The 15,782-nt window shown below is 66.7% G+C and overlaps 1 protein-coding gene across 2 annotated transcripts in view; it reads left to right on the top strand.

Annotated features, from left to right (window-relative positions):
• The first annotated feature begins 201 nt into the window (after positions 1-201).
• DPP6 (dipeptidyl peptidase like 6) overlaps positions 202-15,782 on the top strand; it is a 216,754-nt gene continuing 201,173 nt past the window's right edge. Inside the window, exon 1 of one of the 2 annotated variants that reach the window (XM_055120728.1) lies at positions 202-409. In XM_055120728.1, the coding sequence (XP_054976703.1) occupies positions 359-409 (51 nt within the window). In that variant the 5' untranslated portion in view covers positions 202-358. Of the gene's footprint in view, positions 410-10,755; positions 10,795-15,782 lie in introns of those variants that run through there. The other variant, XM_055120801.1, reaches the window with a different exon arrangement.

A 15,782-nucleotide genomic window follows, 5' to 3' on the forward strand; every position in this document is an offset into this window, starting at 1 on the left:
GACCCGCGCCCCCCGCGCCCCCGCGCCCCCGCGCCCCCCGCGCTGCCCAGGCCCGGCCGAGTGGACGCGCGGTGCCGCCTCCGCGCCCGGCTTTTGTTTGAAGCCGCAGCGCCCCGCGCCGCCCGCGCCCCGTTCCCTGCCGGCACCGCGCGGGGAACCCAGCGCGGGCGTGTGCGCCGGGAGGCGGCCGAGGGGACCCGGCCGGACCGAGCGCCGGACCGAGACGGCCCAGAAACAATCCCTCTGCTCCGAAGCCAACTCCGCCCCGCGCCGCGGGCCCGCTGCGCTGCCCGGCGCCGCCCGGACAATGGATTAAGTTTCTCCTCCCGGGCGAGCGGTCGGGTCACACCTGCGCAAAATGAAGGAAAAGGCGATGATCAAGACGGCCAAGATGCAGGGCAACGTGATGGTGAGTCTCGCGAGGGCGTGGGGGCTCGGCGGGGGTCCCGTCCCGGGAGCCCGCCCGCTCAGTGACCTCTCCCGGTGACCGCACCCGCGCACCCACGCTGCCCGCGACCCCCGCGCGCCAGGCTCTCCCCGGGGGCTGGCGAGCATCGGTGCCTGCCACAACTTTGGGGGTTCCGAGCCCTCCGCTCCGGGGCTTGGTAGCTTCGGGCGGCGGGAGATGAGGAAGGGTTTGGGGGGCGGTTCCACGCTGATGTGGAGAAACCAACAGGAGGCCTGGAGCCAGCCCTGGTGGTCCGGGGCTGCATTCCTAGGCTCCGAGCTGTGGGGGTTCTCTCGGGCCCTGCAGTGTGTGGCCCCTGGACTGAGGTGGCGGCAGAGCAATGGCACAGCCCCCCGAAAGTGAGCAGAGCCCACCAAAACTAGCACTCCCGCGCCTGCCTCTCGGGGCTGGACTCTCTGCCTGGACAACTTGGCCACTGGGACCCCCTCCAGCGTCTCTGGGGTCCAGCACCCCCTCTGGGGTCAGAGGTCAGGGCCAGCCATCTTGCTCTGGAGAGAGCGTGGTCACCCCAGGCTTTGGTGTGGGGGTCTGTGCTGGGCCTGTGTGCCGGGAGTCTGCGGGGGGGGGGGGTGTTGGGGGACCAGAGCAGCCCCAGAGCGCGTTGGTGCGCGTGCAGGGGTGGGGTGTGTTTGGGGGAGCCCGGCCAGGGCTTCGTTCCCACAGCCTGACCAGAGAGGGGCAGGTGGTGAGGGACGGTCCCGGGGACCCCCCCCCAAGCTTGGCCACACCCCCGCAGCAGGACACCTGTTGGCTGCCGGGCTGGACTCCGGGCCGCCGACCCCGGGGCTCTGCCGTGGGGTCAGCCATTTGCCCGCTCGCCGTCATGCGGTTTGCCGTGATTTCCCGTGTGGGGAGGAACCCACAGGCCCTGTGCACCGACGAGACCCAGCCCGAGGGCTTGGCCACGCAGACGCTGTGCCGTGGCCGCACTCGCAGGAGCGAGACGCGTCTTTGACTCGGACCCGAGCCGCGCTGCCCCCACGCTCTCGGGCTCCGTCCTCCTTAGAGGCCCTGGAGCTTTTCCTGCGGAAGCTCAGGAAGTTCCGAGAGGAGGGGAGAGGCCCAGCCCAACCCAGGAGAGGGTCAAGGGTCGCGAGGTTCCGAGAGGAGGGGAAAGGCCCAGCCCAACCCAGGAGAGGGTCGAGGGTCGCGAGGATCCCCAGGGAGGAGACTGGCAGCGCTGAGCAGGCCGGGCCCGGGGCCCTACAGAACACCGAGGCTGCGTCTGTCCGGCGGGGGCGGTCACGAGGGACCCTGGCTTGTCCCCGTCTCGCTGTACCCCTGCAGTGGCGCCGGGTGGACGTTGCCCGCAGAAGCCCGCCTGCGGGACGTGGTGACCCCGGGGGCCTTGCCCCTGCCGGCCTCTCTCGGGCAGGATGGCAGGTCCCAGCCCACGGGGCCTCAGGTGACGCACCCACCACATGAGGAGGGGTGGCTCGCCCCCGGGGGCAGCCGGGACACGGTGCGGCTGCCCGGGGCTCTGGGAGGTGCCCGGGGGCTGGCTCACCCTCAGGCTCCTCTCCGGCCCACGGGAGGCGTTGGCGTGGCCCACGTTGTCCAGAATCACCAGGCCGGCAACAGCCGTGCCACAGCCTGTCGTGACGGCGCCTCTCCCCCGGGTGCTCGTGTCCTGCACCCTCGTGGGCCGCCGCCTGCGCCCAGAAGCCGCGGTGAACACTCGGTCTGTCGCGCCAAGCTGCCCGGCCTTCTCGGCTGACAGATGATCGGGAAAAGGCAAGTTGGCTGGAAACGGCCGAGTCTTGTTTGGGGACTGACACACGAGGTGGAGAAGTCGCTTGTGTCGGGGGGCCCGTCCACCGCCCCGCTCTGGGGTCTTAGCCAGAGTCTGCGTCATAAACTTTGCTTCACGCACTGCGAGAATTTCCGGACAAAACAAGCCCCGTTCCAGATGCACTCTGCGCAGGGAGAGAAATCAAGGCCGCTCCCGGCTGGCTGGGACAAAAACAGTGCGTGTGCAGGGCTGGAGTCAGGACGAGGGTGTCTAGATCCCGCTTTGCTCGTGGCCAACTGAGTTTCATCCGCAGCACACGCCACTGCGCCCTGAGCACAGAGCCACGAGTCAGCCCTGAGCACAGAGCCACGAGTCAGCCCTGAGCACAGAGCCAGGAGTCAGCCTGAGCACAGAGCCAGGAGCCAGTCCTGAGCACAGAGCTAAGAGTCAGCCCGAGCACAGAGCTAGGAGTCAGCCCAAGCACAGAGTTAAGAGTCAGCCCAAGCACAGAGCTAGGAGTCAGCCCTGAGCACAGAGCCAGGAGTCAGCCCTGAGCACAGAGCCAGGAGTCAGCCCAGAGAACCTTGAGTTTTTTCTGTTGGCCAAACACTAACCAAAACAAGCGCATTTTCATGGATCTACATCGGAAACCTCCGCACCCCCCTCCCCCAGCGGCGCTGCCCCTTCCTCAGCAGCCGGGGGCGGCGTCTGGGGACTCCCTGAAGGACGCAGCCTCCCCCTCCCCATGTCCTGCCCACGGGAGCCTTTCCCGGGAGCTGCTCCGTGGAGACCGAGCGGACGCTCAGAAAGGCCAGCTCAGGGGCCGCCCTCGCCGTGGACACGGTCCACTGCTCTGCGCAGACACACAGGGCAGGACCCCCAGTTCTGGAGAGGAGCCGTGTGCAGGGGGGGACGCGGACCTGGCAGGAGGGGAACCCTCCGGAACAACTGGGGGCACCTCCTGCTTGCCTGGGGGTGCCGGGGGCTGCCTTCACGGAAGGGGGCGGGCCACACCCACTTGGGTGGGAGAGACCGAGGGGTCCGGGACTGGCCGCGGGCAGCCGGGCAGGCGTGGGCTGGCAGGGTCTGTCGGGACCCCGAGGCGGGCAGAGCCCCGGCCGGAGCGCCCCAGGTGTGAGGTGGCTGCAGAGGTGCGGCCTCGAGGGCCAAGGGGCCGCCCCAGGACAGCATCGTCGCCACTCCAGCCCGGCACTGCCGTGCAGGTGTCCTGGGGCCAGCGGGCAGGGGGCTTGCTTGCAGGGGCCGGCCCCAGGCAGAACCCTCGAGGAGGGTCCCTGAGACTTACAGGGAAGGTAGGACAGAAGTGGCGGCAGGAGGGGGCTTCTGGTCTGGTCCCCGGAGCACTGTCCACTTGTGAGTCCGTGAGCTGCCCCCGGAGGGGCTGGTCCCCGGAGCACTGTCCACTTGTGAGTCCGTGAGCTGCCCCCGGGCCCCTCCTGGGACACGGCGGGATCCCAGCGGGCAGGACACGCACGGGCAGGTCTGCAGGTAACGGCCACTCAGAGGTGGACGGAGGCACTGAGGAGAGGCCCCAGAGACGGCCCAGCCGGAAGGTGCCGGAATATCTCCAGCATCGCATAAGGCCCCAACCCCCACCAGGAGGGACCCCCGAGCTCCACCAGGGGTGCCCCCACCCCAGAAAAAGAAAAGAAAAGAAACACACACACACACACACACACACACACACACACACACACACGGGCTCCAGCAAGGCCTGGCCAGACCCAGACTGGCCATGAGTCATAAACCATCTCCAGCGAAGCCGTTACCTGGGCCCCCGCCCCGCCGTGCCCCTGCCCTGCCCCCGCCCAGAACAAAGCGTCTTGGCCTTTCACTGCGTGTCCCTCCTGCTGGCTGCTGCCAACTCGCTCCAGCTGTCCGTGGCCGGTCCCCGGGGCTCTGCGTCTCCCGCGTGGGTGCTCCTCAGACTCGGCTCTGGGCAGGCCGGGCCGAGAGGGACTCCTTAGGGCCGGGCCCACCATCTCCTCTTCTCCGGGGAACCCTAACCTCCGGCGCCTCCTTAGCTCAGGCGAGGCTCCTGCAGTGAGGCGGAAGCTTCCGCTCCCTCAGGGTCACCATCTGGGTCACCTGACGCGGCAGGGGCCTCCCCGACGCCAGCCGGTGTCCTGCAGCCTCACGCGGCTCCTCTCGCAGCCTGGAAACTGCGTGGAACAGCCCAGGCCTGGGGGACACGGGACATGCCAAGCCCAGGCCTTGCAGGACACAAGACACGCCGAGCCCAGGCCTTGCAGGACACAAGACACGCTGAGCCCAAGCCTTGGGGGACACGGGACACGCTGAGCTGAGTGTCCGAGGCGGCAGGGCCGAGTGCTGCCTCCTGTGCTCCCGGTGAGGGGGGGGGCTGCCCCTGGCAGGTGAGCTGCAGGCCGGCGTGGCGAGGGTCCAGCAGGCTGCCCCAGGGGGACTCCTGCACTGCCCAAGGCCAGAGGCCACCAGGCTGTCAGCACCGAGGCTCTCACTGGCACTGGTGGGACCCTGGTTCCGACAACCCACTCAGTGTGCCACCCATGGATCACGATACAGCATGCGTGCACACACATGCACACATGTATGCAAGCCTGCGCACACGTGCACACATGCCACATAAACACGCCACAGCAAACACATCTAGTCCACACGTGCATGCACAATGTAACACATTTGCATACATGCCTGTGTGCAAACAGCCACACCATGCACATACACAAGCAGACATACACACAGCAGCGTACAGTAGTGCACATGTAGTACACACGTGTGCCTGTACAACATATATTTGCACACATACCCATGTGTAAACAGCCACATGATGCATACCTACACACACACATGCACACAGAATCGTGTATACTTACACGCACGTGCACACAGCACCCAGCTCACCTACGGAATACACACGTGCACATGCACACAGCACCGTGCACTTACACGTGCACACAGCACCATGCTCACTTACATACACACGCATGTGCACACAGCACTGTGCGCAGCACACATATTACACACCCACACGCGTGTGTGTCACTCGTGTGTGTGCGTGTTCTGGTCCTGCTGCTGTGCCCGCAGCCCGGGCGTGCGTCTGTGTCTCGGGTTCTGCTGTTGGGGCGGCCGGGGGACGCGCTGGGCGGGGCTGGGCTTCAAGGTCCCCATTTGCTGTCGGGCAGCTGGAAGCCGGAGCCGTTTCCCTGCAGCATTCGGCGTGTGGCTCGCGGGTATGGAGAGATGCAGAGAGCAGTTTGGAGCAGGGCAGAGACAGCAGGGGAGAGGAGGGGAGCAGCGGGGGAGAGGCGGGAGACAGCAGGGGAGTGGCGGGGAGCAGCTAAGGAGAGGCAGGGAGCAGCCGAGTAGAAGCGAGGGAGCTGAGGAGAGGCGGGGAGACAGCAGGGGAGAGGCAGGAGCAGCAGGGGAGAGGTGGGGGCAGCAGGGAAGAGGTAGGGAGAGAGGAGGGGAGTAGCGGGAGCAGCCAAGGAGAGGCAAGGGTAGCTGGGGAGAGGTGGGGAGACAGCAGGGGAGAGGCAGGAAAACAGCAGGGGAGAGGTAGGGAGCAGCAGGGGAGGGGTGGAGAGACAGCAGGGGAGAGGTAGGAAGACAGCAGGGGTGAGGCAGGGAGCAGCAGGGGTGAGGCAGGAGAGGCGGGGAGCAGCAGGGGAGAGGCAGAGAGAGCAGGGGAATGGTGGGGAGCAGCAGAGGAATGGTGGGGAGCAGCAGGGGAGAGGCAGAGAGAGCAGGGGAGTGAGTGATGGGGAGGCAGCAGGGATGAGGTGGGGAGGAGTGGGGGAGAGGCGGGGAGCAGCAGGGAGAGGCAGAGAGAGCAGGGGAGTGAGTGATGGGGAGGCAGCAGGGGAGAGGTGGGGAGACAGAAGGGGTGAGGCAGGGAGTAGCAGGAGTGAGGCGGGAGGGGAGGGGAGCAGCAGGGGAGAGGCGGGGAGCAGCAGGGGAGAGGTAGGGAGACAGCAGGGGAGAGGCAGAGAGAGAGCAGGGGAGTGAGTGATGGGGAGGCAGCAGGGGTGAGGTGGGGAGCAGCAGGGGAGAGGCGGGGAGCAGCAGGAGAGAGGCGATGAGCAGCAGAGGAGACAGGCCGAGGGGCAGAGGGGCCCAGTGCACCTGTGGTTCTCTGCAGAGCTGAGTCGGGGCTGGCAGGGTCCCTCCTCTGGCCAGCCCTGCGCGGGAGACCGGCCTCTCGGCCCTGCCAGTGGCACAGTGCCCGTGAGCCGGGAGTGCGGGGCCAGTGGCAGGAGCCCGAGCAGCCGAGCCCGCTGCCAGCCCCGACCCCGTGCCCTGAGGGCAGCTCCCCGACCGGTCTCTCGTGCGTCCCCTGACCGCGTCCTGGTGTGTACACTGACGGCCCTGGGTGGGCGCCTTGCCGGAAGCCCCCTCCCCAGTGCCAGCCCCTGCACGGGCGCTGGTGCTGCCGTCTGCGGGGGGCGCTGCTTTCAGGGCCGGAAAGTGGGTGCCCAGTGGGGATGCCAGGACAGGCCAGACTCGGGCAGCTGCCCCAGCCTCCTGCCGCTGGGCATGTGCACTCGTGTGTGCCCCGTGTGAAGGCTGCTCAGGAAGGCGTGCACTTGTGAGTGACACTCAGGAGGGTGTGCGTGTGAGTCCCGCTCAGGAGGGCGTGCGTGTGTGAGCGCTGCTCAGGAGGGTGTGCGTGTGTGAGCACTGCTCAGGAGGGTGTGCGTGTGTGAGTGCTGTTCAGGAGGGTGTGCGTGTGTGAGTGTTGCTCAGGAGGGCGTGCGTGCGTGAGTGCCACTCAGGAGGGTGTGCGTGTGTGAGTGTCGCTCAGGAGGGCGTGCGTGTGTGAGCATCACTCGGGAGGGTGTGCGTGTGTGAGTGTCTCTCAGGAGGGTGCGCGGGTGTGAGCGCTGCTCAGGAGGGTGTGCGTGTGTGAGTGTCTCTCAGGAGGGTGTGCGTGTGTGAGTGCCGCTCAGGAGGGTGTGCGTGTGTGAGCACTGCTCAGGAGGGTGTGTGCCTTGAGTGCTGCTCAGGAGGGTGTGCGTGTGTGAGCACTGCTCAGGAGGGTGTGCGCGTGTGAGTGTTGCTCAGGAGGGTGTGCGCGTGTGAGTGTCTCTCAGGAGGGTGTGCGTGTGTGAGTGCCGCTCAGGAGGGCGTGCGTGTGTGAGTGCCACTCAGGAGGGTGTGCGTGTGTGAGTGTCGCTCAGGAGGGTGTGCACTTGTGCACTCTGGGGCCCCGGGTTGAGGGATGGTGCACGCTGCCCCACACCCGCCCCTCTGGGGACCCGTGGCTGTCATGTCTGATCACCCGTGACGAGGACAGGCCAGGTATCCACGGGGCCTACGGGCTTCCCTGTGCTGCGGCCCGGCCTCACCGAGAGAGGAGGGGAGCCGCGGGCGGGGGTCCTGCGCAGAGCGGACTGGCCCAGATGGCGCCTGCCCCTCCCAGTGGGATGGCTGTGCCTGGCGGGGCCTCAGGTCTGGGTCACGAGAGAGTGACGAGTCTCTCGGGACTCGGCGAGCCCTCGGGCCGGACCCCAGTCCTCAGCCCTCCTGCACCCCAAACCCTCACCTGGTTCCACCCCCCAGCGAGACTGTTTGCAGCTTCACTTGGGGCGAGGGGTCCCGGGCCAGAGGCGACTGAGCCGTGCTCGTACGACCGGGGAAGAGCGGAGTTGCCGCCCCGAGCTTCTCCGGGTTTATTTTTGGCTCTGATTATTTTAAATAAATGACTCACTTTCTTAAACATCTAGGAAATGTTAATTACTGCGGAGAAGTCTCTATTACCGGGCCGCCACAAAGGGCTCCTTCCTCCCCCTTCCGTGGAAAGGAGACCACGCTAACGCTCTTATGCAGATTGCTCAGACTCCCGTTGGATTAACAATGCTAATGACGGCTAACGCACTCCCGGAGCACTTCGGGTGCCATCCAGAACATTCCAAGCCCGGAGCGGTTCCGGGACCCCTGGCACTGACTGGCGCGTGAAGAGGGAGTGTCCGTGGGCGTCTGGGAGCCGAGGGAGCAGGAGGGCCGGGCTGGCAGTGCTGGACTCTGCAGGGCTGGGCCCAGGGCCGCACTGACCCCGCCCGGGTGGGCCGTGGAGGAGAGCCCAGAGCGGAGAGAGGACAGGGAGGCATCCAGAGACAGGGCAGAGGGCCAGGAAGGGACACCGGGTACTGGCCACCAACACCCGCCCAGCCCCTCTGGACGAGGGGAGGCCCTGTCCCGCTCAGGGTCGCATCAGACCCCCAAGGAAGCCGACTGGGCCTTACCCACGAGTCTCCCTCCCGCGCTGGAGAGAGATTCCCCGACTCCTGTGTCTGGGATAGTCGGGCCGTGGGCAGACGGGGACGTCCTACTCCAGCCCCTCCCTCCCTCCTGCCACCCGCCCGCCCGCCCGCATCCCTCCCTCTCTCCCTTCCTTCCGCCATTCTTTTCCCTCCCTTCTTCCCTCCTCTCCCCTCCCTTCCCCTCCCTTCTCCTTCCCTTCCCTCCCTCCCTTTCTCGCCCTCTTCCTTCTCTTCCTTCCCTTCCTTGGCCCCAGTGGTGCTGTGAAGCCCCTCCTGGCCCAGTGCTCAGAGCCCTCGTGGTTCTGGAGGTGCTGGGGCCCCTGTGGTGCTGGGGACGGGCCTGTGTTCAGCCGTGGCCCCTGGCCAGGCTGTGCTGTCCCTCGGTGTTGGAGGCATCACTGCTTCCGTGCTGGGTGCTGTGCCCGAGTCCGCACCTCCTGCCGGCGGCGAGTTAGGCGGCCAGGCGGGTGTTGTCTGAAAGGAAGGGCCGGCCCGGCCTGTGTGCGTGAGGGTGCGGCTCCAGGCGGCTCCCAGCTGCCATCCCAGACACAGGATGTTTCTCCAGGCCGGGAGAGGCCCCAGGCTAAGGCGCCCAGCTTGGCTCCCCGCACCCCCGGGTGCCCTGGGTGCAGGGCGGGAGGACGCCCTGAGCACTGCCCGGTGGCCCCCAAAGAAGGAACAAACTGAAAACGTTCCCTCAAGCAAGGGAGCGTCCGGAATGAGCTCCCAGCGGTGGGGGGGGGTTGGTGGGGGGCGGGGCGGGGGTCTCAGGAGAGGCCTCGGCCCCTTTGCCGGTCGGCCCTGCGGGAGGAGGCTGGACACCCACGGGCCCCCCTGCCCGGGCAAGGGCCATGGCTGTGACCTCAGCTGGTCCCACCAGCCCGAGGCCTCTGGGGCGTGTCAGCCCCACCAGACTTCCGTGCGGCTGCCCTGGGATCTCCCTGAGGGGCGGGGGGTCCTTCCTTCTGGAACATTCTCCCAGTTGTCCCTTGCACCCTCCTGACCCACAAGGCACCCCTCCCAGGACTTTCCTGATGCCTGTTTCCTGGGGTGGGTCGACCTTTACCCCCCCCCCGCTCCACCCCTGCATCCGGCGCCGCCTCACGGGTGCTCCTGGGTGTCCTCGGGCTGGCTCAGACCAGGTTTGTTTGTTTTCTGCCTCGGCGGCCACACCCAGCAGTGCTCAGGGCGGACTCCTGCCTCTGTGCTCAGGGATCACCCCTGTGGCTCCAGGGTGCAAGGAAAGCGCCTTCCCCGGCCGTCGCTGATGGTCTGAAGCTGAGGCCGCTTTGCTCCTCACGTCCGGCCCTCGGGACAGTGACCACGAGGCCAAGGGCACTCTCGGGAGCTGCCCGGGAGAGAGGCGGGGGCACGGCAGAGGCCAGGCTGGCCAGCGAGGGCTCAGCGAGCACCGTCAGGACACGTGGGCTGCAGGGACGGGGAAGGCCCCCGGCCCCCCCGCAGGGAGGGCTCTCCAGGTTGCTGCCCCCCCAGCTCTGCTCAGGGCCGTCGTGCCCCCGCGTCTCTGAGCCTCGGGCCGGGGTAGCCGGGAGGTGCTGGGGGGGCGTCCACATGCCCCCAGCCCCCCCCGCCCTTCCCTGCGCCTCGGTGCAGTGAGGATTTGGGGCTGTTCCAGGGAAGGAGCCAGCCCGGGGGTCCACAGGACAGTGGCCGCTGCCCTGAGTCGGGGGAGGAGGGTCGAGGGCTCCTGCCAGTGCCGACGGGGACAGGGCAGGACGGGCCGGTCCCACCCGCGGCTCCCGGGGCTGTCGGGGCCGTGGGCTGGGGCCTCTTTGCGCTGGCACCGGCTGGGGGGCGCAGGGGGCCTGACAGGGGCTGGCAGACCCTTGCAGCGTCCTCCTCCCAGCCTGGACCCAAATTCACTTTCCTGTTACATTTCAGCGGCCAAAATAGCTCTTTGAATTCGGTGCTTAGAAGGGTTTAGAGGCACTAAAAATTGCAGCACTTCCAGCAGCGTGTTCTGAAAGAGGAGAGGCGAGGGGAGGCGAGGGCTGTGCAGAAAAACGGGGTGAGGCGGGGGGGAGGGGCTGGGCCGTCTTCCGGAGGGGGGTTCGCACACCCCGTACCCTCCGAGGACGTGCACGCCCGTCTTCGTTAAGGACTAGGAGACCAAACTGGAAGCAAGGGACGCTTGCAGGACGGTCCCCTCTCCGGGCCAGTGGCCGCCCCTGCGTCCTGCTGTTCTCCCCTCCTGGCGGCTGATTCCAGGCCCGAGCTGCCCCCTGCAACCAGCTGGCCAGAGAGGAGCGGGTGGCCCGCGGCGGACACCGGGGCGTGCAGTGGAAATGGTCGCCCTGCGGGACGCTGAGGTCAGTAGCCTGTCCCGGAGAGCAGGGCTGGGGTCATCTCGCCTGCTCCGGGCTGTGGAGACCCTGGTCTGTCCCGTGCCGGCCCAAGGCCCGTGGGACGTGGCGTCTGTCGGGGCTGTGCCGTGGGGTCTGTCCGGGGGCGTGGGTCTGTGGACGGATGGTGAAGGGACTTGGGCCCTCGCCAAGTGCAGGGGTGCAGGGCTGCGGGTCGGGCAGGCAGGCCCAGGGGAGGGGGCCCAGGCAGGGGCAGGGCCTGTGCTGGTGGCTCGGAGGGTCCCGTCTGGCCTTTGGGAGGCTCCTCGGTGGTCTCGCCTGTGCTGTTTCCGGGTCACTCCTGCTCTGTGGCCAAGGGGCCATTCCGTGCGGTAGTCCCAGCCCCGAGCCCCCAGCTGCCTCCTGCTCGGTCAGCGCTGCGTCCGGCCTTGCCTTTCCCTGGCTCCTCTCCTGGTGCCGCGGCCTGCAGCCTTGGGCCTGAGCCGCAGCGTCCAGCCTCCCGGGGCAGAGGGTCTCTCTGACCGCAGGGCCCAGGCTGCCTCTTCCCAGAGCGTCTCTTTGCCACCACGCCGCGGGTTCAGCTGAGAAACGTGGGGTGGGCCTGCCCGGGGCACTTCCCACCGTCCAGGCCGGAGTGGACAGTCATCTCTGCTTGGCCATGGGGAAGGCCCCGGCTCCACCCGTCCGGGACCCCAGAGCCTGGCCCCTGGCTGACCTGCGGCTCCTTCAACCACGATCACTCGTGGGGGCCCGTCCCACGTCACCCCGAGGTTTTCTGAGTCATTGAACAGCTGCGCTAGCTGTCGCAGGCCGGGTGTAAGGCCACAGGGTGAGTGTGGGCGTCTGTACGGAGCTGGCCGCCCACCACGGTCACCGGGAGTGTCCCTGGTGCTGGCCCGACCCCACCACGGTCACCAGGAGTGTCCCTGGTGCTGGCCCGACCCCACCATGGTCACCGGGAGTGTCCCTGGAGCTGGCCCGACCCCACCACGGTCACTGGGAGTGTCCCTGGAGCTGGCCCGACCCCACCACGGTCACCGGGAATGTCCCTGGAGCTGGCCGACCCCGTGGACATGAGGCTCGAGGCCCAGCTCCCTCCCTCAGTCCAGCAGGCTCAGAGGCAGGGGCGGCTGTGGGCACCTTCCCACCCGCTGGCCCGCCCTGGACAGTCCACTGGGGTCTGGGTGCTTCTGTCCGCGAGCACAAGTCCTACTGTCCCCGGCCCGACTGACCTTCGGTCTGTGTCTGCGGACGGCCTTCTCGCCGGGGCAGCAACCTGTTTGTCACCCGCTGACGGGGGGCGAGGGGCCGAGCCCGGAGCTCAAGCAGGGACCCTTGGCCCGGCGGGTGAAGACCCCTTCCCACCCCGCCCCGGGAACCTTCAGGCCTGCGGGCCGGCTCAGACCCCGCACGCCTTGGTCCTGGCCTGCCCGTGACAGGCCCCGCGCGGGGACACGTGAGCAAGCCCGCACGGCCAGCTGCTCAGGGTCAGGGCAGAGACCAGCGACCCCCGCCCCCGTGCCCCCTCTGGCCCAGCTTTGAGCCGCGTCCTCTCCTGCGTCCCAGGGCCGAGGGGGCGGAAACCCAGAGACAAAATCGAGACGGAGTCACAGCGGGCGGGGGGCGCTGGGTGCTGGGAGGGGCGACCCCTGAGCCCTGGGGGGCGCCAAGCTGCGGGACGGGCAGCCTAGTGGTCTGCAGGCCATTCCCCCCCCCCCCGCCTGGAGGGAGGGGCCAGGCAGGCCGGGCCTGGCGGGGGCAGAGGGTCCCTAGTGCTGGGTGGCTCGGAGCTTTGCTCTTGCCCTCGGAGGGGGAGAGTGGCCCCGAGCTCCTCCCCAGGCTAACTCTTGGGGCCTCGGGGCTCCTCCTGGGGGCTGGGGTGCCCGGGCAGTGCCCGGAGCCCGAGTGTGCCGGGCCTGCGTCTCTGCTCCTGCCTCCGAGTGCTCACCCCAGCTGGGGCAGCTCCCGCCCACCCAGCCCCGCGGCAAAGCTATATAAAGGAACGAACATATTTACCTTTTCCGGAATAAACATCACACGCAGCAGCCAGGACGTTTCCCCGAGGGGCCTTTCTCCCCCGCCCCGCGCCTGGCTGTGGCCGCGCGGGACTGGGGCTTCCCGCGTCCTGTGTCGGGGCAGGGCCCGGGGGCATGGCTGTGCCGTGGCAGGGCCCGGGGACATGGCTGTGCCGTGGCAGGGCCCGGGGGCATGGCTGTGCTGTGGCAGGGCCCGGGGGCATGGCTGTGCCATGGCAGGGCCCGGGGGCACAGCTGTACTGTCGCAGGGCCCGGGGGCATGGCTGTGCCGGGGCAGGGCCCGGGTTCGAGGCTGTGCCGGGGCAGCTCCCTGAATGCCCCATCCTCAGAGCGCCCCGCGCTCCTGGCTGAATCCAGAGCCCCGCAGACGTCGGCTGGGCCCCCCTGCTGGCGGGGTCTGTACAGAGAAGCGGTGCCGTGCCCCGTGGGTGCCACCCCTCGCCAGGAGAGCTTTAGGACCACACCGGGCTCAGGACACACTCTGGGCTCTGTGCTCAGGGGTCACTCATGGGGGACTCGGGGACCCTGTGGTGCCGGGGTCACATGCCCCCTCCTGGGTCCCCCAGCCCGGACCCGAGCGTCGCTCTCAGCCTTGCGTCTTGCCGAGACCAGCTCTCAGTCCCGGGGAGCAGCGCGGGCGGGGGCGTGGGGGGCGCCAGGCCAGGCTGCGCGGCCTCGGGCGGGGGCTGCTCCTGGGGTCCCACAGTGCTGGGCTCACACTCTCCTCTTTCTGTCTGTTTTTCTTCTAATTTTGGACCATCTTTGTGGAGGTATAATTTGGGGGAAATTCCTGAAACTTCCCCGCCCCAGAGTGTCGCACCATGAGCGTCGGAGCCGAGTGGCCCTGACGCGGACGGGCAGCCTCGTCCCCACACTGTCCCCGGCCGCTAAGCCAGCCCGCCCCCAGGGCCGGCCCGAGGGCACGGGTTGGCGTTCACGAGGCGGGGTCTCCCCTGGATGCTTCTCTTTGGTTTGGGGGCCACACCCGGCAGTGCTTGGGGTGGCTCCCGGCTTTGTGCTCAGGGATCACTCCTGGTGGGGCTCAGGGTCAGATTTCTTTTTTCTTTTATTTTATAAAGCAGTTCGCAATATTTGATCACATTTAATATTCAAACACCAACCCCACCACCACGACACCTTCCCACCACTGTATTTCGGGTGTTTCCATCCCGAACCCCAACCCTTGCCCCAAAGCCGAGCCAAAATAATACAACACTCCCCCCTAAGGTTGGTGGCCTCCCCCGTGAGTCCCGTCAAATGTGGTGGCCTTGGAGTATGCGTGGGGCGTGTCCCGTGACCTGCCATGCGGTCCCGGAATGGGTTCATCGTGGGTGAGGCTCGGCCCGAGCGTGTGGGGCGCGCCCGTGAGCGTGGAGGCCGTTGGGTCCTGGAGGTTTCCGGCTGCTGGGGCTGGATCCCTGGGGGCGGGGGCTCACCCGGCCCTCTGGGTGAGTGAAACAGCCCGGCCGGGTCAGGCAGCATGGTTACGGCGAGAGTCCTGTTGCTCCTAACCCTTCCGGGAGAGTCTCGGGGTCAGAGTCCTTGGAGCCGGACCCCCAGGCAGACCCCGTGTGTCAGCCCCTGTTGGCGTGTGGTTCTCCTGTTTATCACAACAGGTAGAAGCCAGCAGTGGGTGACGCCCTTGACAGTCACAGGGGACCCTCGGGGCTCTGCCTACTTGGGAGCCGTTTTGGATCAAGCTATAAACGTTCACTCAGGTATTTCACAAGCCTGAGTTTTTTTTTTTAATTTTTTAATTTTTTTTTATTTTATCACCATGTGGAAAGTTACAGAGTTCTCAGGTTTATGTCTCAGTTATACCATATTCAAACACCATCCCTTCACCAGTGCCCATATTCCACCACCAAAATCCCCGGTATACCCCCCGCCCCCCACCCCAACTGTATAACTGATGAATTTCACTTCATTTTCTCTTCACCTTGATTACGTTCCATATTTCAACACAAAACTCACTATTGTTGTGGGAGTTATATCCCCAAATAAGATAACCCTAATAAGGAGGCATTTGATAATTAGTTTTCATTAAAAGATTGTATGTTTTCAGGTTTTAGAAAAGGTCGCGCGGCCACTGTCCCAGTCCCGCATCCCGGAGCCGTGTTAGTTGCTGCTCAGTGTCGCCAGGGCTCCATCTGGAGAAGGTGTGCTGACAAGCCTGAGTTTTCGTTTCTTTGGGGGGAAATGCCCACAAGTGCGGCTGCCCGTCCTATACTAGGTGCCCGCCTCACTCGGCGAGAATCTGGAACCTTCCGGAGAATGGGGTACGCTGGGGATTTATTTGCCATCTGTGACATCTCGGAGGGGACCGAGCAAACCCTTTGCTGACTTACTGGCAGGAGGCCACTGTCGCAGGACTGAGCGGTCACGCCTCTAAACAGCAGCTATTGTTAAATAAATATTTGGCAAATTGTCTCTTCAGCCCTGGCTTGGCTTGATTTTCTTAATGACCTGATTAGTGTTATTGGAGGCGCAGGGCTGTTCGCTGCTTCGCCGCAGTCTAACTCATCATTGATCTTTCTCCTGTGATCTTGCTCTTCGCACTCGGCGTCTGGTCTCCCCAAGGTCAGAGGCGTTGCCAGCCCCCACCAGCACCAAACCCACGGCCCGCCACTGCCGCTGGCCCTGGGGCTGAGCTCCAGGCCCCCAGGACGGTGGGATCACCCGGCGCACCCGCCCCACTCTGGTCTGTCCCCGGGCCTGACCCTCCCCCCGGGGCCCACCCATCTGGCTGCGCCTGAACCCTGCTTGCGTGGCCCTGGGCACTTGGGTGACCCAAGGCCCTGCGTGCACCTGGGTCAGCGCCAGGTCTCGGCCCTGCTGAAAAGCGCCTCAGTGCACCCGCCACCCCCCCTCAGGGACGCCCCTAGCTCTCTGTGCGGGCCGGGCACGGGGCTGGGCTGGTCCATTTCCGTGGCACCGTCCTGGGTTTGGAGCCTCTGG

This window comes from Sorex araneus, chromosome 1 (assembly GCF_027595985.1).
Source record: "Sorex araneus isolate mSorAra2 chromosome 1, mSorAra2.pri, whole genome shotgun sequence".
Lineage (NCBI taxonomy): Eukaryota > Metazoa > Chordata > Mammalia > Eulipotyphla > Soricidae > Sorex > Sorex araneus.